We start from the raw sequence: 18,581 nt of genomic DNA on the forward strand, positions 1-18,581 counted from the left end.
TAAACCGGGAACTGGTTTAAGAGATATTAATATATGACCGAAGACATTGGGTTTAAAAAGTCAGAATAATAAAAAGTTGGCGTAGTCTAAACGCCGACCCAGAGGCCCTCTCATACCTTTACCAGTGCCTATATATATATATATATATAAACAGACTAATTACTATTCCCCATCGCACAGACCCCCCTAAGAATCCGAGAGAGAAGAAGAGATAATGCAGATCTTCGTCAAAACCCTCACCGGCAAAACTATAACCCTAGAAGTTGAGAGCAGCGACACCATCGACAATGTTAAAGCCAAAATCCAGGTTTAATTTAGGGTTTCTTCTCTTCTTTATCCCCTCAAACGATTCCTTAGTTCCTCTGAATCTCTACTTGTTCTTACCTTGAATTGTATAATTAAGAATTGTTTCGAGTAGGAATCTCTAGTAATCTTGAAGAACATGGATTTGATTTACTTGAGAATAGCTAAAAAGTGTTTGTGAGGATTGATAGTTTGTTTAACGATCTTTATCTGAGCTCGCTTTTGTTCGAATCTTTGGTAAATCATTTTGGGGTTTCAGGACAAAGAGGGCATACCACCTGATCAACAGAGGCTGATTTTTGCTGGTAAGCAATTGGAAGATGGCCGGACCTTAGCTGATTACAACATCCAGAAAGAGTCTACTCTTCATCTTGTCCTCAGGCTCAGAGGTGGAACCATGATCAAGGTGAAGACACTCACTGGAAAAGAAATCGAGATTGATATCGAACCAACCGACACTATTGATCGGATCAAAGAACGTGTTGAAGAGAAAGAAGGCATCCCTCCTGTTCAACAAAGGTAAAAACAAAACTTACGTTTTTCTCTTATGACTTGACGAGTTTGTGTTTGTCTTGGTGCATTTAAGCCTCAATTGAGTCCCATCCTGAACATTGTTTGCAGTATTTTTATTGCATGTGTTAGTCCCATCCTGAACATTGTTTGCAGTATATAACTCTGTGGTACGCTCTGAATTCTCAGGCTCATATATGCCGGAAAACAGCTTGCTGATGACAAAACGGCCAAAGATTATGCGATAGAGGGAGGCTCTGTTCTTCATTTGGTTCTTGCTCTTAGGGGTGGTCTTCTCTGATCTTAATAAATAAGCTTTTCAACAAACATCTTTTCCCTCACTATTGTCCTCCTTATGTGGAATTCATGACACACCAAAATTGCTATGGGAAATTGGAATATTATGCTCTGCTTGTGTGTTTGGATCATATTACTTGTATTTTTCAGTCTCTCTGATATGATACTTTGTGAGTTAATTATCGAGTGCCGTATCAGGTAGGAATCGTTATCTGACTAACGAGTTTTCCACTGGCACATACCAATTCATATTTCGTTTAAGTAGAGAAGTCCAGATTGCATGTGAGATCTAGATCCGAGACTCCCTCGTTCGTCTATCCAGAGACCTTGAATATGGCGTCAACTGCCTTCCCACTAAATATAACGACCATGTCAAGTACTAAGAGTCTAAGACCACTGCTGAGCATGGCCTTCTGTGATAATCTCGGGGTTATACGTTGCTAAAAGTTGACTCCTAGTCACCAAATGGCATAGTTTTATAATAACACTGTTAGATCCTTGTACCAGTTACTCAGTGAGATCCTTAGATTCACATAGAGTTGTCCCATATAAAGTAAAAAAAACTAGAGACATGAAACATAGATTTTTTTTTTTCATCACGTGAAACATAGATAAGAAAAGAAAAAGGATAGGTGTTCAATTATTTAATTTAGTAGGAAACATAGAATAAAAAAACTTGCTTTGTTTTTCATATTTTCTCATTATTGGAATCACTGTCTTTTCGAACTTGGTGACAATCTTAGTACTAGAAAACAAAAGACTTTGACCGGTCTTTGGCTCATCTCTTTCTTCTCCCCTTTCTCCAACACTTATTTCTTTCTCTCTCTAGTTCATGAATTCAAGATTCAAAGACACACGTATGGCTACCTCTTGGTAAATCCAAAGAGACACATATATGGCTGACGCTGATCCATCGAGTGGTGAACAGATAGTTATGAGAGAGTGCAGAAAAGGGAATTGGACAGTGAGTGAGACTTTGGTTCTCATAGAAGCCAAGAAGATGGACGACCAGAGGCGTGTACGGCGATCGGAAAAACAACCTGAAGGCAGAAACAAACCAGCAGAGCTCCGGTGGAAATGGATAGAGGAGTATTGCTGGAGAAGAGGATGTTACCGCAACCAGAATCAGTGCAACGATAAGTGGGACAATCTCATGAGGGATTACAAGAAGATCAGAGAGTACGAGAGATCAAGGGTAGAATCGTCTTTTAACACCGTCACTTCTTCCTCTTACTGGAAGATGGACAAGACTGAGAGGAAAGAGAAGAACTTGCCGAGTAACATGTTGCCTCAGATATACGACGTGTTGTCTGAGCTTGTTGACAGAAAAACTCTTCCTTCCTCCTCCTCCGCCGCCGCCGCCGTAGGAAACGGTAACGGTGGCCAGATCCTAAGAGTTTGCCAACAAAGTTTAGGATTTGTAGCTCCGATGATGGCTCAGCCGATGCATCAAATCCCGACTACTATAGTGTTATCTCTTCCGCCACCACCGCCACAGTCTCTTAGCTTATCACTTCCTTCGCCGCCTCAACCTCCACCATCGTCTTCATTTCACGCTGAGCCTATACCGCCCACAGTAGGTACCTTCCGTTTTATCTCTCTTCTTATTCTTAAAGCCTAATTAAATGACCACTAAAGTTAGATTTTATATTAAATCTATAAAGTGGATTTCGACATTCCAACAAACACCCTCAAGTCAACTTGTTATTAATTATAATCAATCTAATTATAAATTTAAAATCAAAACTTATACAATTACTATGAAGGAAAAAATGTAACCCTAAATTTGCTTGTGTGTGCATAGACAATTCTTTACAATAAAGTTCTTGAGTACATTAAGATTAAAGTAGTAATTAAACCCGCATTTTGGTCGATGAAGAGACTGATAAGAGTGTGTACATTCAGGTACATCATCGACAAAGCGAAGGAGAACAACGCCGGGAGAAACCACCGCTGGAGGAGAGAGGGAGGTAGAGGAGGATGCGGTTGGGGTGGCGTTGTCTAGATGCACGTCTGTGATCACACAAGTGATAAGAGAGAATGAGGAGGGACAAGAGAGGAGGCATAAGGAAGTGGTGAGGCTACAAGAGAGGAGACTAAAGATTGAGGAATCAAAAACTGAAATAAATAGACAAGGTATGAATGGTTTGGTAGACGCCATTAATCAACTCGCAAGCTCTATTCTTGCTTTGGCTTCTTCTTCTTGCCATAATAATCGCAATCATCAAGGAGGTCCACCATGATACCTATATTGAATAGATGTGTTACTTTAATACTTAAGTTGATGATTAGTTGCTTAGTTAATATGTAGGTATGTGTATATAAAGTGACGTTATGTTAGCATATAAAACCATGCAAGATGTTCTTGTCATGGAGTAATTAATGAATCATTAATCAAGCACTTAGAAATTTGTCTTTAACGATGATGATGGAATATGAAGCGTGTGGACGTGTACGCGCTAGTAGTAAAAGGGAGGAGGCAGATTGAGTCATATTAAGGGACGGAGAGAAAGAGAGAGTGGTCAAAGAGATATTGAAGGGAAGAGTATTATTGGTGGGTTTATGTGTGTTTTCATCTCAATTCTCACCTTTTAGTGCATCAATCAATACAAAAGTATCTGTCACACAAGGAGGACCCTCCCTTATGGGTATTGGGTAGGGTAGGCTTTCTCTAGAATAGAACGTGAATGAATCGAACAATGTCTCTATTGCTCCCGCTCCGTTACCATAACCGGAAACCAAACTGAAGATGACTTCAAACCAAAAAGATAACCATGCATGTATTTAAATATTAGATGTAATCTAACTTTCTCATTTCCGGCGTTATTAATTAGAAACTAGACATTTTTTATGCAAAAGGTTTAATAAGTTTTCTGCTCGTTCTTGGCCTATCTATATATTTAAAAGAATCGGGGAAACTCTATATACGTATCATGATTAAGAGATGATTTATCTTTCTAGTGATCATGCAGGCAGATTTATCCAAAGATGAATATTAATAAATTTGTTGTGTTACATATTTTTAGAGAATTAGAATATAGAGACTTGACTTCAATCACATCATGCATGGTGTAATCTTACTATATATATACTATGTTTTCTATCTCTTTAATTTCAGTCTGTAAAATTTATTTATGGATTTAAAAAAAAAAGAAATTGACTGTATAGTGTTAAACCTATTATATAGCCTCTCTTTTTCTCGAGCACAGTTAAATTTTGCATGAATGTCATAGAAAATAATGATAGCAAAAGCTTTAATTTTGGATGTTTTAGGAGAAATAGTCATATTTTGGATGTTTACAAAAAACAGTTGTATTTATTTTATTTTTTGTCAATATCTATAGTGCATGTCGTTTCTACAGTTTCTAACGTGGTTCATGTCAAGTAGTTATCAGTTTTTTTTTTTTTTTTGCCATAACCATAATTAGATGATGGATACCACCAACGAATCATTTATAATAATAATAATTTAAATGACAACAAAGAATTTGAAAAATAATAAAATAAAATAGAAATGACAACAAAGAAATAAGCCCCACTTGGCCGATTGAAAGAAAATATCCAGTTGACTCCAAATAGACTAGAAAGAGAAAGAAAGAGAGAGAGAGAGAGAGAGAGAACCAGAGATTATCGAACACGAAGCAGAAGACGATTCGTGGAAGAGACTTGGAGAGAATATTTCTCAATGTCTCCTCTCCCAATCTTCCATCGTCTTCCTCACGCCACGTTCTCTTCCTTTCTCCTCTCACTGGTTCGTTCCCTCCATTGACGAATGTTGCATTTTGCTTGTTACCTACGACTGCTTTTGATTCTCTTTCTCCATTTGGGTTTCTTCCGATTACTTTAATACTTCTTCAATTTGGACTTGTCGTCAACATTTTCTTGCTAAAGTATGGATTTTTTGTTGTTGGGTTACTGTTCAGTTTGACTTTGATTTCAGAGAACCCATTCTTTGTTGTTCTTGCGTGCTACATTGCTTTTAGATCTGATTCACTAAATCCGTTAAAATACCAAATCTTTATCGTGTTTGTCTTTTTGTCCTCTAAGAGCATTAAAACTTGGTGTTTTTCTTGTCCTCTAGTTCTGGGTTCTCTAATCGTTTTCTCTTTTACTTGTCATTGTAGTCTCAAGCTGGAAGTTCTAAAACATCAGTGGCATTCCTCAATGCCTTCAAATCAGAAGATATCATTGCTCGAATTGGACTATGGTGGCAGCTTATAAGGGCTGTTGTAGTTGTACCTGTCTTCAAGTTCCTGGTGCTTCTATGTTTGGTCATGTCTGTCATGTTCTTCGTTGAGGTTATGTACATGGGAATCGTTGTTTTGTATGTCAAGCTGTTCAAGAGAAAGCCAGAGAAATTTTACAAATGGGAAGCCATGGAGGATGATGTTGAGTGTGGCAGTGCAAGCTACCCTATGGTTCTTGTGCAGATACCTATGTACAATGAAAAAGAGGTAGTTACTGAACCAGCAACTATTTTTCCAGTGATTGGTTTGTAGTTGAACTTATTTGGTGGGATGTTAATGTTTGTGGTAGGTTTGTGAGCAATCTATTGCAGCTGCTTGCAAAATCTCATGGCCATCGAATCGTATAATAATTCAAGTGCTTGATGATTCCACGGATCCAGCCAGTAAGGTCCTTGTTTAACCTCTATAGACACTTGTCCCTTTCTCGTCTAAATCCCTCTGTTTTAGACTCATGATTGTGTTGTGTTAAAGTGAGTTCCTTAACATTTGATTATGTGGCAATGATGGAAGGAAACAGGAGTTGGTGAAAAAGGAGTGTGACAGATGGTCTAAAGAAGGTGTCAACATAACGTTTGAGATAAGGGACAACAGGAACGGATACAAAGCTGGTGCGTTGAGAGAAGGAATGAGGCATAGCTATGTGAAGCAGTGTGATTATGTTGCTATCTTTGATGCTGATTTCCAGCCTGATCCTGACTTCCTCCACCGCACTGTTCCATTCTTAATTCACAATCCCAAGTTAGCACTTGTACAAGGCCGGTGGGAGTTTGGTAACATTCCTTAGTTACCTTTCTTTTCTTTTTCCATCATAAGTTTATAGATTGTACATGCTTTGAGATTTTTCTTTGCAAACAATCTCAGTGAACGCGGGTCAATGCATGATGACGAGATTACAGGAGATGTCTCTAAGTTACCACTTTACAATAGAGCAGCAAGTTGGATCTTCAACATTTGCCTTCTTTGGGTTCAACGGTATAGCATTCTCAATTTTCTTTTCTTTTCTCTCCATAAAGCTTTTTCTTATTCTCTGAAACTATTGCAGGAACTGCTGGCGTCTGGAGAATCTCAGCATTGAATGAGTCCGGGGGATGGAATGACCAGACAACAGTAGAAGACATGGATTTAGCTGTACGAGCTACACTGAGAGGCTGGAAGTTTCTATATATCGATGATCTCAAGGTATGTATAGAAGATTCCTCTCTTTTCTTGGAATCTTGGATTTTGCATTTGAATCATTAATGCGTTATCTGTAGGTAAAAAGTGAGTTACCTTGTTCCTTCAAAGCTCTGCGTAGCCAGCAGCATCGATGGACTTGCGGCCCTGCCAATCTTTTAAGGAAAATGGCTGGACAAATAATAAGAAGCGAGAATGTATCTCTATGGAAGAAGTGGTATATGTTGTACAGCTTCTTCTTCATGCGCAAGATCGTGGCTCACATCCTCACATTCTGCTTCTACTGTGTTATCTTGCCAGCAACTGTATTGTTCCCAGAAGTCACAGTTCCGAAATGGGCTGCATTTTATCTCCCTTCTTTGATCACTCTCTTAATCGCAATTGGTAGACTAAGATCAATCCACCTTTTGGCTTTCTGGGTTCTATTTGAGAATGCAATGTCCCTGCTAAGAGCAAAGGCTCTGGTCATGGGCTTGTTCGAAACAGGAAGAGTACAAGAATGGGTTGTGACGGAGAAGTTAGGTGATACTCTCAAGACGAAGCTGATTCCACAAGTTCCTAACGTCAGATTCAGAGAGAGGTAAGTTAGACATTTCGTATTAGGCCTCCTTTACTTAACCGAGTTTGAGCTTAAACCATTGTGTTGCAATCAGGGTGCATTTGCTGGAGCTATTGGTTGGAGCGTACCTGTTATTCTGCGGAATCTACGACATCGTCTATGGGAAGAACACACTCTATGTGTACCTTCTGTTTCAGTCAGTGGCCTTCTTCGTTGTTGGTTTTGGATTTGTAGGAAAATATGTTCCTGCTTCCTCTTACTTAGCATAGGATAGATCATAGAGTCTCAATATGTTTCAGAAGGTTTTTTGTTTGATGTCATATTGAGAACAATGCCTATATACTACTCTCCATTTGTATTAACACTTGAGTATCTGTAACCAACGAAGCTCAGATGTGATCGATATTATTTTTTTAACAGTATAAAACCACTTAACACTTATTTAGTTTGTTGACCTCGTGGCTTCATATTGACTACAGAATGAAATAGGTAAACTATAAAGTCTACACTATTTATGGCTGAAATTTATTTGAATACATATCCACCACTTGTCTTGTTCTTGAAACACACGGTCGTGGCCATGTCTGTTCTGCTTCCGATGTATCCTCTCCAATCCTTGGCCAGAAGCAAGAGATTGTTTCCGATTCGAACCAGATCAAAACCGGTTTGTTTAGCACTGACCAATGCTCAAACAAACGGTGGTGACCAAGAGGAGAAAGTAGTGATTGTTGGCGCCGGGATTGGCGGACTTGCCACTGCCGTTTCACTTCACAGGTAAGTATGAATTACAAAAATTGGTTCTTTGAATTTTCTTGAAACTCAAGAGCCACTAAACCGGAGGCTTTGGTTGACTGGTTAGGCTTGGAATCCGGTCGGTGGTGTTGGAGCAGGCAGAGTCGCTTCGTACTGGTGGAACATCACTGACGCTATTCAAGAATGGGTGGCGCGTTCTTGACGCCATTTCCGTCGGGCCTCAACTCCGAACGCAGTTTCTTGAAATCGAAGGGTAGAGTTTCTTTCTGCCCATATCAAAAAGTGAGAAAATTGGTTCTTGGTTTTAGCTGAGTGTGTTGGTATGATCAGCTGAGCAGGATGGTAGTGAAGAAGGAAGATGGAAGAGAGCTTCGTTCTTTCAAATTCAAAGACGATGATCAAAGGTAGCTTGCTTAATAACTTGCTGGTTAAAATCATTCCATTTGGTTCATGTGTGTAACTAACCAAAGTGTATGTCTTGCATAGCCAAGAAGTTCGGGCCGTGGAGAGGCGAGTACTCTTGGAAACACTTGCAAGCCAGCTTCCTCCACAAACCATTCGGTTTTCCTCAAAACTGGAAAGTATACAAAGCAATGCCAATGGTGACACTCTCCTTCAACTTGGAGATGGAACCCGGTTGCTTGCACAGGTATTCTTCTCTCACGCTCTGAGCCTATGGTTATGTGTTTATACTCACTACACGGATACTCACTACATGTGATAAGCACCTATTGCTTATCAAACATCACGATGCACCAAACTATTATGACCAGAAGAAATGTGCCTTGGCTGATTTGATGATGTATTTCTTTGACAGATTGTTATTGGTTGTGACGGTATCCGGTCTAAGGTTGCAACTTGGATGGGGTTCAGTGAGCCGAAATATGTTGGCCATTGCGCTTACCGTGGTCTTGGGTTCTATCCAAATGGACAGCCATTTCAGAAAAAGGTGAACTACATATACGGTAAAGGGATTAGAGCTGGATATGTACCTGTATCTACAACAAAAGTCTACTGGTTCATCTGTTTCAACAGCCCATCTCTAGGTAGTTTTCAACACTTCTCAGACATTACACAAAGATAATTCCTTCTTTCATTTTCCTATATCATAAATCTTGAGACATGCAGGGCCCAAAATTACGGATCCAGCGATCCTAAAAAAACAAGCCAAAGAACTGGTTAGTACATGGCCAGAAGATCTGCAAAACCTCATCGATTTAACACCTGATGAAACTATCAGCAGAACTCCTCTAGTAGACCGGTGGCTATGGCCTGGCATTGCTCCTCCAGCATCAAAAGGACGAGTGGTTCTTGTTGGAGATGCTTGGCACCCAATGACTCCAAATCTTGGACAAGGTGCTTGTTGTGCCTTGGAAGATTCAGTAGTTCTGGCAAATAAACTTGCCAATGCAATAAATGGAGGAACCGAATCAATTGAAGTAGCAATGGAATCATACGGGAGTGAGAGATGGTCTCGAGCATTCCCGTTGACAGTACGTGCAAACCTAGTTGGCGCACTTCTGCAATGGGAGAATCCTCTAGTGTGTTCCATTAGAAACAATATTGTCATACCAAAGTTACTGAGGCTTGGACCAATGCTTGAACACACAAACTTTGAGTGTGAACCTCTCTTTGTTTCTAAAAGCTGAATTTCGTATATATAGTGAGATCCATTGAATAGAGAGACTTGAACAATGTATAATCATAGGAACAATATAAACTCTGTGATTGAATGTAAAAGAATCATACAATGTAATTCTAGAAGCTAACATTTGTGAGAAAATTGTCTCAACAAGAACAGAGTAAAGCTTGACCTAATCAAAGTCTGTCTTCCACCATGTCAATTTGTCACTGTTTGATCTTTGCTACTGTGAACAAATCAGACAATAGAAATACAAGTCACAACCAAAACCTTAAAAATTACAGAGATTCTCGAACATGAACAGAGGATTTGTCTCCGAGGAATTGAATTTGGTTACCTGGATTCGAAAACATCCAAAGTATGACTGCGCAGAGAATGAGTACGATCGGAATGAAATGGATAGCGTTCTCGGCGGATCTGAATCGCGATTTGTTCTTCTTCCCGGGATGAGAGTTGGGATCGTACCTAGGCAAAAGAAGGTGGCTATCATCCGAATCTGCGGAGGTTTTAATTCGCGGCGGAGATGGTGATGGCGAAGGAGAATTCGCTGAGAGTTGGTCGGAAACTATGGAGGCGCTCGCCGATCGACGCATCTTTTTTTCTTCTTTCTACTTTTACGCGCTTCACAAGGAGAAACTTCTATATATAGAATGAATATGGTTTTTGAATTGACTGTTTTACCCTTTTGAAAGTCAAACTTCACGCGCCCTTCCCGGCAAATTAGTGTCGAGTGTCCTAAGTTCTCATACCAAGAACACTCGGAAGAAATTGGAAAAAAAAAATTGGATTTTTTTTTATCAATTTTAAATTTTTAATTGGATAAAGAAAAACAAATAAAAATGTAAAATTAAACCTTTGTGTAGAATGAGTGAGACTGTTTTGAGATCTTGGAAGTAATTGATAACATTTTCAATGACTGGATTAGTTTCACTATGTTACATTACCTTCTTTAGAACAACACCTCCAAGTGACGTTTATCAAACCTACAGAAATCTCAAGTATGTGTTTGAGAGATTGTTGACTCTCCTCATTGTGCTATTTGGCATTTTGGCTCTTTTATAATTCTCTTCGATTAGTGATTCTTTTGCATTCTTATCTTATGTAGACTTATTCTTTGGTTTTACTTTAGTATTCAAATTTGAGATATCCTTCTTCTTTTTTAATCTGATTTTATTAAATCATTCTTAAACTTAAAATAAAATAAATTTCTAGTTGATTACCAAACCCGAAGAAGAAAAATTTACAATAAAACGATTTTATTGGACTTAAAATGGGCCATATTAACTTTTAAAATTATGAAATTCAACAATAATTAAGGTCCAATCGCATATTTATTTAGGGTTTCGGGTATTTCATCTCTATAAATATGTTATATAGGTTTCTCGGAAACTCAGAAATACGCCGCACCAACACCAAAAATGAAGTTTCTAGCTAATAAGATATAATCTCTCTGATACTAGTTTTGTGTTAAAGTGGTGAAGGCGCAACATAAATTGTTCTTCGTTTGATCATTCATTTGCGAAATCAAAAACGATCATTCCGCTGCGAAATCATAAAGTAAATCGAAATCTCTATAGATTAAATATGCATGCTTAGATTCAGTAATATTTTATTAAAATGTAGGAATTTCAACAATATATATCTTGTTGTTTCCATGATTTCTTTTTCTTTTTCTAATTTTCTATTTTCTTTTCTTATAATCTCTACTGCCATCAAAAAATTTTTTAACAAAATTTAGTCTGTTTATCAAAATTTTAATATAGATGATTCAATATTTTCATTTTTAAGAGCATTTTGTCTGCAAATTTTAAATGATATACATAATAGATTTTTATTAATCTCAAAATTTGGTTGTGAAGTTGTATCTACTTCTGTGATGAAGCACACCTAATCAAAGAAGAGTCAATCTCAAAATATAAGACTCTTTCTTACTTGTGTCTTTTCGTAGTCATATTTTTAAAAATGTAAATATATTCAGCTTTTATATATTCTTCAACAAAAAAAAAAATATAACAATAAGAAGATTTCTTATTTGTAGTCTTGTAGATAACGTTCTCTTCTATTTTTTCTTTTAAAAAAAATTATGAAGTTATGTGTAGAGATTCTATTATGTTTCATATTGGGAAACATGCACATTTTCCAGTCCACTATTCTTTACTCTTTATAATGGGTCAAAGGTCTGCCGTTACAGTTTTACCTTCCTTACTAGTTTATATATCGCAATTGGGCAGCTAACATTAAATGGCTATTTCATGCACAGTGAAAGATGGTTAGACGATCATTCGGAGTTTCGCCAATGATCTATACATGTTTCATTGATTTCTTGATATTTCTGCTAATTAAAATTGCGTGGATCACAGTCTAATTCAATGTTTATGGCGTGACAGCTTATAGATTAATCAAGCAGATGGCTAGGAAGTCCATACGGGGGAAGGAAGTGGTAATGGTTTCTGATGATGATGATGATGATGATGATGATGTTGATGATGATAAAAATATCATCAAATGTGTCAAACCTCTTACAGTATACAAGAATCTTGAAACTCCAACGGATTCTGATGATAATGATGATGATGATGATGATGATGTTGATGTTGATGAAAACATCATCAAATATATCAAACCTGTTGCAGTATACAAGAAACTTGAAACTCGCTCAAAAAACAACGTATGCATTCTCTTTTTTGTTTGTTTGGTAATATGTGCATTGTGTTTAATTTCTTCATCAAACACTTTTTATTATTTCTAGCTCAGAAACCATTTTAGTATATTGACTTAACAATTGTTCTTCATTATCATGTATTAATTAGTTGGTTCCGTTTTTTTTTTTTTTTTGGTATGAAAACTGGTTCGGTTTTACTAATTAGAGAATAGACTAATTGGAGGAAATGTGTTGTTGTATTTGTATCTATAGTTTTTTTCATTATTAATTAGTTTTTTCTTTGTTTATTCAGCCATATTTCCTACGAAGGTCTTTGAAGTACATAATCCAAGCAAAGAAAAAAAAGAAGTATGAATCTCTTCTATATCACTTTTGTTTATCATTTTTTTTATGCTTTCAGAAGTGATATCATTTCAAAGAAAAATTCTCAAAATTAAATACCATATCTTTTATGTTTTGTTTTCTAAAATCACCACCAAAATTAAGCATATGTGAAATGACCCTTCCTAAACTTAAAATTCACTAGTATTTTTTGGAACTAAATTTGTTTTGTGGTATTGTAATTAGGATATTACTTTTCTCTTTTCTAATACATGAAATGACGACTTCTTCGCTTCTCATGCCACACTTATATTTTGCTTAGGTCAAATTCAGGTGGGAAAATAAGATTCAACTACAGGGATGTGAGTAACAAAATGACACTAAAAGCTGAAGGTGAGCCTTTAATTGGTTGTTTCCTTTCAAAAAAAATTCTCTCGTTGTGATTTCTTCTGACAGTTTATCATCTACATATACATTTCTGTATCCAAATGCAGTAGTGGAAAATTTTTCTTGCCCATTTTGCTTGATTCCATGTGGAGGTCACGAGGTAGGCACTAATTAATTAGAATCAAGCTTTCTAATAATATCTTTCATTTTTAACAACGTGTATTCAGAAGTTTCATGCTCATTTAGTCTATCTTTGCTAAAATACAATGTCTTATGTTTGTGCACAGGGCTTGCAACTTCATTTGAAGTCATCACATGACGCCTTTAAATTTGAGTTTTATGTAAGTAAAATTTTTTAGTGATCTAATTTTGTTTATGTTTTTGCATGAAATAGTATGTAACAAGAGTACTATTTATCTATTTTAGCGGGCAGAGAAAGATCACGGACCGGAAGTTGATGTCTCCGTGAAAAGTGATACAATAAAATTTGGGGTTAGTAGTAAACTCGATACATAAATGCAATGTTAGTCATAATGTTGAACTCACCATGATGTTATTTTTTTTAATTTATTTTTCAGGTTCTAAAGGATGATGTAGGAAATCCCCAATTGAGCCCTTTGACGTTTTGGTAAAATTTCGAATGCCTTTCTCTAGTTGCTAAGATATGTTTCAGCATCATCTTCTAAAAGCCAAACCATAATCTATGCAGCTCGAAAAATCGTAACCAAAGAAGACAAAGAGATGATAGCAATAACGTTAAGAAACTTAATGTACTCCTTATGGAGTTGGATTTAGATGACTTACCTCGTGGCACAGAAAATGATTCTACTCATGTGAATGATGATAATGTCTCATCGCCACCAAGAGCTCACTCTTCCGAGAAGATTAGCGACATTTTAACCACGACTCAACTAGCAATAGCTGAATCCTCTGAACCTAAGGTGCCTCATGTGAATGATGGTAATGTCTCATCGCCACCAAGAGCTCACTCTTCGGCCGAGAAGAATGAATCTACTCATGTGAATGATGATGATGATGTCTCATCACCACCTAGAGCTCACTCTTTGGAGAAGAATGAATCTACTCATGTGAATGAGGATAATATTTCATCGCCACCAAAAGCTCACTCTTCGAAGAAGAATGAATCGACTCATATGAATGATGAAGATGTCTCATTTCCACCAAGAACTCGCTCTTCGAAGGAGACGAGCGACATTTTAACCACAACTCAACCAGCAATAGTTGAACCTTCTGAACCTAAGGTGCGTCGTGTTAGTAGAAGAAAACAGTTATATGCAAAGCGGTACAAGGCTAGAGAGACTCAACCAGCAATAGCTGAGTCTTCTGAACCAAAGGTGCTGCATGTGAATGATGAAAATGTCTCATCGCCACCAGAAGCTCACTCTTTGGAGAAGGCTAGCGACATTTTAACCACGACTCAACCAGCAATAGCTGAGTCCTCTGAACCTAAGGTGCCTCATGTGAATGATGAAAATGTATCATCGACACCAAGAGCTCACTCTTCAAAGAAGAATAAATCTACTCGTAAGAATGTTGATAATGTCCCATCGCCACCAAAAACTCGCTCTTCGAAGAAGACTAGCGACATATTAACTACGACTCAACCAACAATAGCTGAGTCTTCTGAACCTAAGGTGCGTCATGTGAATGATGATAATGTCTCATCGACACCAAGAGCTCACTCTTCAAAGAAGAATAAATCTACTCGTAAGAATGATGATAATATTCCATCGCCACCAAAAACTCGCTCTTCGAAGAAGACTAGCAACATTTTAGCTACGACTCAACCAGCAAAAGCTGAGCCTTCTGAACCTAAGGTGACTCGTGTTAGTAGAAGAAAAGAGTTACATGCAGAGCGGTGCGAGGCTAAAAGGTTATTTTCTTTTGATTTATTTGCTCAAAGTTATACATAATCACTACTAAGATTATTACTTGTCTACAGATTGGAGCGTCTTAAGGGTCGACAGTTCTATCACTCCCAAACAATGCAGGTGGTTTAATTTTCTTCATGTCTTTGATTTATGTAACAATGTTTTGTATCTATTTTATTTCACTAACCAAAAGCTGCACGGTGAAGCCAATTACTTTTGAACAAGTAATGTCTAACGAGGATAGCGAGAATGAGACTGATGATTATGCTTTAGATATTAGCGAACGCCTGGTAATTTTTCTTTTCTTTCTTGCTTTTTTCTTGATTTTTATTGAATTGTTACGAAAAATCATATTCACTGAAGGATTTTTATTGTTTTTTTTGAAAATATTCACAGAGACTTGAACGTCTTGTGGGTGTGAGCAAAGAGGAAAAGCGATACATGTATCTTTGGAACATATTTGTACGAAAACAAAGGTAGCTTTTTACTTTCTATTTTACTTGCATACATGAATTAGAACAATATGATCAAAGTCAAGTTGCCAAATTGTTGGACGGGTTTTAGCTAGCTTTGTTAAAAATGTGGTTCTTTGGGGGCAGGGTGATCGCGGATGGACATGTTCCTTGGGCATGTGAAGAGTTTGCAAAACTTCATAAGGAAGAGATGAAGAATTCTTCATCTTTCGATTGGTAATAGTCTTTCATAGACATCAAACTAATATCTAACTCATACTCATCATGTGATACGAAACTTGTTGGAGGGATAATCACTTTATATTTGACTTTGCCTTGATGCTTGCGTGCTTCGTGAGCAGGTGGTGGAGAATGTTTAGGATTAAACTGTGGAACAACGGTCTCATCTGCGCCAAGACCTTCCACAAATGCACTACCATCCTCCTCAGTAACTCGGATGAAGCAGGACAATTCACCTCTGGCAGTGCTGCTAATGCCAACAATCAACAATCTATGGAAGTTGATGAATAACAGTGGTTAGTCGCCATGGAGATCTCGAGATCTTTTTCTTAGTAGTAGGGATCAACAAGGCTGAGATCTCTATCTCGTTTATTACATTTCTTTCTATTTACTGTGTCGTAACCTTTAAGTCTACCCTCTTACTAGTTTGTGAATCTGTGACATTCAGATCAATAAGGTTAAGCTTGAAATTTAAAATACTTGAGAAGGAGAGACTAATTCATGTTTATCCTCATCAAAGGCAAATGAGGGACAAGGTAGTATTTAATTACAATACCCAGACGACAAAACCAAGTTTTTTTTTTTTCAAATTTACAAACCCTTGCTTACTTCTATACCTAATTTGACCCATTTTTTTATTTAGAGACTTTTTTTTTCTACTGGGGAGAAACAGTGAATAAGGTATATTCACTCACTCGCCAGCAGACTCACCTGCATTCATTCTTCGCCATCATCATCAGTAGACAGAAATGTCGACGCTTATGCCTCCCATGGAAAGATTTTTCCCAGAAAGCTTTTGGTCCTCACGCAAGCCCAGCCACAGACACGATATCCTCGCCATCGCAGCCTGCCCCACCACTTTCACCCTGTACACCATGCTCAGATCTGCAGCTGCCGCCCATAGCTCATTCCCATTAACTTTCACTGACCTCCGTGACCGTGAGTCATCATCATTATAGCCCTCTAGATCCGAGTGGGTGACTACAACCATTGACCCATCATCAAACACCACTACATTCCCAGAACAAACCTGCTTCACATTTCTCGGGATCAAAGCTGAAGTTGCATCAGTTAAGCAACTCTGAGTATTCAGCACCTTGACATGGTAGTACTCAACAACGGCCTGCAAATACATCAACAATCAGAAGAAGAAGAATAAATGACTAAACTCTGGTTCATCGGTGATGAAGAATGGGACCCCTGTCAGATACCTTCCATTGGGCTGCTGCTAAAAGAACCCTGGGCCTGATTGATCTCACGTAGGAATATGCTGCTTCAGGTGTCATGTTTTTGTGTTGAACCTGTGTTGAAAAGGTATGATCAGAGAAAAGGAGAAAAAGTGTCTCTGCTCAAAATGTTTTTCTGGGATTTATTGCAATACAAACCAAGTAGCATATGACAATAGTTGTGCTGCGACCCCGACCCGCTTTGCAGTGAACATAAGTCGTCTTTCCAAGCGAAGCATTTCCTTCAAGGAGACAAAATAGAATTTGAGATCAAATGAACGCGGGTTCGGACAACAGTAAGCTTTTTAATAATGGTCAGTGGCAAAAAACGTAAAAGAATAAAATGAGAAGGTACACTTACTATGGATAAATTCTACAGCTTGGCATATTGCTTCCATGGAAGGAGCAAAACAATAATCTCTTGTAGCAATCACCAGGTGGTCAATGCAGTAAGACTTCCATAAGAGTAAGAAAATTAAATGGGCCGGGTCAGTACATAGAAGAAACCAAAAGACAGAACGGCCACATTAAATAACTCACTTTGTAGAGAGACGATGGAACCAAAGTTTCATATGGCTCATTCAGAGTGATCACTCCACAAACACCGAGCTCTTTCAGCTGTGGAACATCAGATGGAAATGGAACAGCTCCCAGTAATATAAACTGCAGAAACCAAAGAGAGAGAGAAGCATAAGCAAAAGACCCAGAACCAAATCCAGAAAACATACTTAGAGGAGTATCTACAAGAGATACAACAACAAATGAAGACGATTTTACACAAACCATCAAAAGCAGCACAATCTACATGATCAATGTATCAATTTCCACTAAAACAGCTCAAAGGACAATCAAGATTTTACCTCAGCCACGCGATCCCACCAGCGAAACTCAGATTCGAGCTTATTCCTAACAACGTTGTAAACCAGAGTAGGATAAAACAAAGCACGAGCACCAACACCAACGAGTGCCCTCTTTGTAGTCAACACAATCACGTTTCCTCTGCTCACCAATACCGCCTTATCTCCATCATCAACGTTATCCTCAACCGATCTCTCCCTCTTCTCCTCATCCGTTTCCGTCAGTTCTTTGATATACATATTCCTCAGTCAAAGATCTAAAGATCCAACACACACCAAAAAAAAAAACAATCTATTCTCCTGCCAACCGATGCCCTAATAATCAATCACCAGTCTTATATACACAGACACGATTATTCACAATCCTAATTGATTCGAAGACAAAGCCAAGAAGAAAGTCTACACGTAATCGAAATCGCGATAAAGTCAAGAGGAAGCAACCGAAGAAATTTTGAATTCAAAATCTTCAGGGAGATCACCACCATATTTCGCCTGAAACAAAACGATGATCCGATCAAACGCCGGTAACGACGAGACGGAGAAGACTGAAAAAAATCCGATCACCGATGGATATAAATCAAATTCGCCAAATGACCAAAGAGAAGAATCGCCCTAAGAACAAGTTTTCGAAATTTGGGGATCGAGAATTTTGTTTTTGCCTAATCTCTACTCAACCTTTAGGTTTTCTCTTTAAGAGAGGAGAACCAAAAAAAGAAGGATCTCAGTGTTTTCAATGAGAGGGTTTTTGCTAAACTGACAAGCGTTTCACCTCTTATTGTAGCTTTTATGTGAAAGTCAATGCTCTGTTGACACGTGTTTTGCCGATTTATGGAGAAAGAGTCATGCGTCGCACAAGGCCCGGATAATATTAGGATTATCCTTTCTTTAACTCTTTTTTTTGTTTTGGATAAGATCCTTTCTTTAATTTTTAAGTATCAAATTAATTTAAGTTTTTTAAAAGAACAATTAATTTACCCATATTTGAAATGAAAAGAAAATTATGTTTTTAATTGTTAAAATTCAAGACTTCTTGAGCCAAAAATAAAGTTCTCTTTGAGCT

General features: G+C 37.8%; 7 protein-coding genes, 3 long non-coding RNA genes and 1 other non-coding gene across 20 annotated transcripts; 7 read left to right on the top strand and 4 right to left on the bottom strand.

Moving 5' to 3' along the window:
- Positions 1-61: 61 nt before the first annotated feature.
- UBQ7 (ubiquitin 7) lies at positions 62-1,671 on the top strand. The gene is made up of 3 exons (NM_129118.5): positions 62-307; positions 563-822; positions 1,003-1,671. Exons 1-3 carry the CDS (start codon positions 215-217, stop codon positions 1,112-1,114), a joined length of 465 nt encoding a protein of 154 aa, NP_565812.1. The 5' UTR covers positions 62-214; the 3' UTR covers positions 1,115-1,671.
- A 33-nt stretch (positions 1,672-1,704) lies between these two features.
- AT2G35637 lies at positions 1,705-3,510 on the bottom strand. Of its 3 annotated transcripts, none has more exons than NR_140716.1 (2): positions 3,010-3,510; positions 1,705-2,727 (listed from the first exon to the last, which is right to left on the bottom strand). It is a non-coding gene; the product is annotated as an other RNA (long non-coding RNA). The 3 variants fall into 3 exon arrangements; NR_140718.1 differs by having other exon boundaries at positions 1,779-2,727; positions 2,970-3,169; NR_140717.1 differs by having other exon boundaries at positions 1,748-3,510.
- On the top strand, positions 2,006-3,510 carry AT2G35640 (Homeodomain-like superfamily protein; the record flags this gene model as incomplete). The annotated part of the gene is made up of 2 exons (NM_129119.2): positions 2,006-2,690; positions 3,016-3,510. 2 exons carry the CDS (start codon positions 2,006-2,008, stop codon positions 3,351-3,353), a joined length of 1,023 nt encoding a protein of 340 aa, NP_181107.1. The 3' UTR covers positions 3,354-3,510.
- Positions 3,511-4,640: 1,130 nt separating this feature from the next.
- CSLA07 (cellulose synthase like) lies at positions 4,641-7,533 on the top strand. 4 transcript variants are annotated; one of them, NM_129120.4, is made up of 8 exons: positions 4,641-4,861; positions 5,235-5,564; positions 5,647-5,745; positions 5,875-6,127; positions 6,219-6,329; positions 6,400-6,536; positions 6,611-7,110; positions 7,184-7,533. In NM_129120.4, exons 1-8 carry the CDS (start codon positions 4,796-4,798, stop codon positions 7,356-7,358), a joined length of 1,671 nt encoding a protein of 556 aa, NP_565813.1. In that variant the 5' UTR covers positions 4,641-4,795; the 3' UTR covers positions 7,359-7,533. The 4 variants fall into 4 exon arrangements, with proteins under 4 accessions (NP_565813.1, NP_001325223.1, NP_001325221.1 ...); NM_001336568.1 differs by having other exon boundaries at positions 4,659-5,000; positions 7,184-7,528; NM_001336569.1 differs by having other exon boundaries at positions 4,659-4,861; positions 5,647-5,740; positions 7,184-7,528.
- Positions 7,534-7,607: 74 nt separating this feature from the next.
- On the top strand, positions 7,608-9,597 carry CTF2A (FAD/NAD(P)-binding oxidoreductase family protein). Of its 3 annotated transcripts, none has more exons than NM_129121.3 (6): positions 7,608-7,863; positions 7,949-8,095; positions 8,181-8,246; positions 8,329-8,491; positions 8,660-8,888; positions 8,971-9,597. In NM_129121.3, exons 1-6 carry the CDS (start codon positions 7,670-7,672, stop codon positions 9,489-9,491), a joined length of 1,320 nt encoding a protein of 439 aa, NP_565814.1. In that variant the 5' UTR covers positions 7,608-7,669; the 3' UTR covers positions 9,492-9,597. The 3 variants fall into 3 exon arrangements, with proteins under 3 accessions (NP_565814.1, NP_973606.1, NP_001031489.1); NM_201877.3 differs by having other exon boundaries at positions 7,617-7,863; positions 8,173-8,246; positions 8,971-9,515; NM_001036412.1 differs by having other exon boundaries at positions 7,651-7,863; positions 7,949-8,246; positions 8,971-9,581.
- AT2G08740 lies at positions 8,957-9,253 on the bottom strand. Its single transcript, NR_140400.1, has one exon. It is a non-coding gene; the product is annotated as an other RNA (long non-coding RNA).
- On the bottom strand, positions 9,496-10,106 carry AT2G35658 (uncharacterized protein). Of its 3 annotated transcripts, none has more exons than NM_001124973.4 (2): positions 9,822-10,106; positions 9,496-9,710 (listed from the first exon to the last, which is right to left on the bottom strand). In NM_001124973.4, the coding sequence occupies exons 1-2, from the start codon at positions 10,075-10,077 to the stop codon at positions 9,691-9,693; spliced, it is 276 nt and encodes a 91-aa protein (NP_001118445.1). In that variant the 5' UTR covers positions 10,078-10,106; the 3' UTR covers positions 9,496-9,690. The 3 variants fall into 3 exon arrangements, with proteins under 3 accessions (NP_001118445.1, NP_001118446.1, NP_001118447.1); NM_001124975.1 differs by having other exon boundaries at positions 9,550-9,707; positions 9,822-10,102; NM_001124974.1 differs by having other exon boundaries at positions 9,497-10,102.
- Positions 9,711-9,856, top strand: AT2G08745. Its single transcript, NR_140401.1, has one exon.
- Positions 10,107-11,735: 1,629 nt separating the features above from the next.
- FIS2 (VEFS-Box of polycomb protein) lies at positions 11,736-15,927 on the top strand. Its single transcript, NM_129122.3, has 13 exons — positions 11,736-12,152; positions 12,439-12,494; positions 12,790-12,860; positions 12,962-13,014; positions 13,142-13,195; positions 13,281-13,346; positions 13,433-13,482; positions 13,564-14,748; positions 14,818-14,866; positions 14,953-15,036; positions 15,143-15,222; positions 15,346-15,435; positions 15,561-15,927. Exons 1-13 carry the CDS (start codon positions 11,892-11,894, stop codon positions 15,727-15,729), a joined length of 2,268 nt encoding a protein of 755 aa, NP_565815.2. The 5' UTR covers positions 11,736-11,891; the 3' UTR covers positions 15,730-15,927.
- On the bottom strand, positions 15,884-18,296 carry AT2G35680 (Phosphotyrosine protein phosphatases superfamily protein). The gene is made up of 6 exons (NM_129123.3): positions 17,525-18,296; positions 17,205-17,327; positions 17,026-17,119; positions 16,824-16,906; positions 16,650-16,739; positions 15,884-16,561 (listed from the first exon to the last, which is right to left on the bottom strand). Exons 1-6 carry the CDS (start codon positions 17,759-17,761, stop codon positions 16,175-16,177), a joined length of 1,014 nt encoding a protein of 337 aa, NP_565816.1. The 5' UTR covers positions 17,762-18,296; the 3' UTR covers positions 15,884-16,174.
- On the top strand, positions 17,615-17,923 carry AT2G08750. The gene has a single exon (NR_140402.1). It is a non-coding gene; the product is annotated as an other RNA (long non-coding RNA).
- Positions 18,297-18,581: the final 285 nt, after the last annotated feature.

The sequence above is a fragment of the Arabidopsis thaliana genome, chromosome 2 (assembly GCF_000001735.4).
Source record: "Arabidopsis thaliana chromosome 2, partial sequence".
Classification (NCBI taxonomy): domain Eukaryota; kingdom Viridiplantae; phylum Streptophyta; class Magnoliopsida; order Brassicales; family Brassicaceae; genus Arabidopsis; species Arabidopsis thaliana.

What these genes read in the sequence shown, in the direction of transcription:
- UBQ7 (NM_129118.5), top strand. Translation starts at nt 215, where the DNA reads ATGCAGATCTTCGTCAAAACCCTCACCGGCAAAACTATAACCCTAGAA. An exon ending in ATGTTAAAGCCAAAATCCAG is followed by an intron (nt 308 to 562) that starts GTTTAATTTAGG and finishes TTGGGGTTTCAG; the next exon opens with GACAAAGAGGGCATACCACC. An exon ending in ATCCCTCCTGTTCAACAAAG is followed by an intron (nt 823 to 1,002) that starts GTAAAAACAAAA and finishes CTGAATTCTCAG; the next exon opens with GCTCATATATGCCGGAAAAC.
- CSLA07 (NM_129120.4), top strand. Translation starts at nt 4,796, where the DNA reads ATGTCTCCTCTCCCAATCTTCCATCGTCTTCCTCACGCCACGTTCTCT. An exon ending in CTATGTACAATGAAAAAGAG is followed by an intron (nt 5,565 to 5,646) that starts GTAGTTACTGAA and finishes TGTTTGTGGTAG; the next exon opens with GTTTGTGAGCAATCTATTGC. An exon ending in CCACGGATCCAGCCAGTAAG is followed by an intron (nt 5,746 to 5,874) that starts GTCCTTGTTTAA and finishes GGAAGGAAACAG; the next exon opens with GAGTTGGTGAAAAAGGAGTG.
- CTF2A (NM_129121.3), top strand. Translation starts at nt 7,670, where the DNA reads ATGTCTGTTCTGCTTCCGATGTATCCTCTCCAATCCTTGGCCAGAAGC. An exon ending in TTCAAAGACGATGATCAAAG is followed by an intron (nt 8,247 to 8,328) that starts GTAGCTTGCTTA and finishes TGTCTTGCATAG; the next exon opens with CCAAGAAGTTCGGGCCGTGG. An exon ending in TTTCAACAGCCCATCTCTAG is followed by an intron (nt 8,889 to 8,970) that starts GTAGTTTTCAAC and finishes TGAGACATGCAG; the next exon opens with GGCCCAAAATTACGGATCCA.
- AT2G35658 (NM_001124974.1), bottom strand. Translation starts at nt 10,077, where the DNA reads ATGCGTCGATCGGCGAGCGCCTCCATAGTTTCCGACCAACTCTCAGCG.
- FIS2 (NM_129122.3), top strand. Translation starts at nt 11,892, where the DNA reads ATGGCTAGGAAGTCCATACGGGGGAAGGAAGTGGTAATGGTTTCTGAT. An exon ending in TTCCATGTGGAGGTCACGAG is followed by an intron (nt 13,015 to 13,141) that starts GTAGGCACTAAT and finishes GTTTGTGCACAG; the next exon opens with GGCTTGCAACTTCATTTGAA. An exon ending in AATTCTTCATCTTTCGATTG is followed by an intron (nt 15,436 to 15,560) that starts GTAATAGTCTTT and finishes CTTCGTGAGCAG; the next exon opens with GTGGTGGAGAATGTTTAGGA.
- AT2G35680 (NM_129123.3), bottom strand. Translation starts at nt 17,761, where the DNA reads ATGTATATCAAAGAACTGACGGAAACGGATGAGGAGAAGAGGGAGAGA. An exon ending in TTCCATCGTCTCTCTACAAA is followed by an intron (nt 17,120 to 17,204) that starts GTGAGTTATTTA and finishes CTCTTATGGAAG; the next exon opens with TCTTACTGCATTGACCACCT. An exon ending in TAGCAGCAGCCCAATGGAAG is followed by an intron (nt 16,562 to 16,649) that starts GTATCTGACAGG and finishes ATGTATTTGCAG; the next exon opens with GCCGTTGTTGAGTACTACCA.